At 60.8% G+C, this 949-nt stretch overlaps 1 protein-coding gene across 1 annotated transcript; it reads right to left on the bottom strand.

The window, feature by feature from the left end:
• Positions 1-166: 166 nt before the first annotated feature.
• On the bottom strand, positions 167-675 carry PPP1R10 (protein phosphatase 1, regulatory subunit 10; the record flags this gene model as incomplete). The annotated part of the gene is made up of 3 exons (XM_009081221.1): positions 569-675; positions 399-485; positions 167-302 (listed from the first exon to the last, which is right to left on the bottom strand). Coding segments are annotated over exons 1-3 (330 nt in total), but the record flags the coding sequence as incomplete, so codon positions are not given.
• Between the last annotated feature and the right edge of the window lie 274 nt (positions 676-949).

The raw sequence follows: 949 nt of genomic DNA, 5'->3' as shown, positions 1-949 counted from the left end.
CAAAAACCTCCTGAGGGGACCAAAGTCACCTGAGGGGACCCAAAGGAGACAAAAGCCACCTGTGAGGACCCAAAAACCTCCTGAGGGACCCAAAGCCACCTGAGGGTGACCCAAAAACCTCCTGGTGGAGACCCAAAGCCACCTGGGGGTGACCCCCAAGCCTCACCTGCTTGAGGTGGTCGACGGTGAGCGGGAGGTGCTGCAGGGTGAGCAGGATCTGCTGCAGGAAGGGCACGTTGTTGTTGGCCTTGGAGCCCGTGAGCCACGTGTTGAGCAGCTTGTACCCCCCGATGCGGATAAACCTGGGCAGGGAGCAGGGAACAAACCCCTGAGGGTCCCACCAGGAACTCTGAGGGGGAAGAAAGGAGAGCCCCCCCCACAAATCCCTCCCTACTCACTTGGCCAGGATGTCCTGGGCCCGAGTTTGCAGGAGGATGTTCAGGTAGATGCAGCGACTCACCATCTTCTGGGAGTCCTTCATCAGGCTGAGGGGGACAAAGAGGTGTCAGAGCCCAAACTGGTGAGGGCACCACGGGCCAGGGGCACAGAGGGGCTGGGCTGGGCTCACCTGAAGATTTTGGAGATGCCATCCATGGTCTTGACCTCCCCATCGCGGCCCAGGAAGCAATCCAAGCCCTTGAGGAGCTCCTTGGGGTCGATGGGGCCTGAGCCCATGGCAGAAACACCCTGGGGAGGGGCGAGAACAAGGGGGATAAGACAATGGGGACCCCCCCCACGTGTCCCCCCCAAGTCGTGTCCTTCGCCCTACACCTCTGCGACACCTCCTGACACGTGTCTGACCCCAAAAATGGGGTGAGCCCCCCCAAAAATACAACAGCCACGAGGTGTGGGGAACAGAGGGACCCCCAAAAGGCACTGGGGGGGTCACCACTCCCCGAGGGGACACACTGACAACAAGCTGGGGCACCAATGAGCTCAAGGAGGAGTT

Source organism: Acanthisitta chloris, unplaced genomic scaffold, assembly GCF_000695815.1.
Source record: "Acanthisitta chloris isolate BGI_N310 unplaced genomic scaffold, ASM69581v1 scaffold21848, whole genome shotgun sequence".
In the NCBI taxonomy this organism is placed as follows: domain Eukaryota; kingdom Metazoa; phylum Chordata; class Aves; order Passeriformes; family Acanthisittidae; genus Acanthisitta; species Acanthisitta chloris.
The sequence above is the reverse complement of the archived record's forward strand: the minus strand, read 5'-3'. Positions and strand labels throughout refer to the sequence as shown.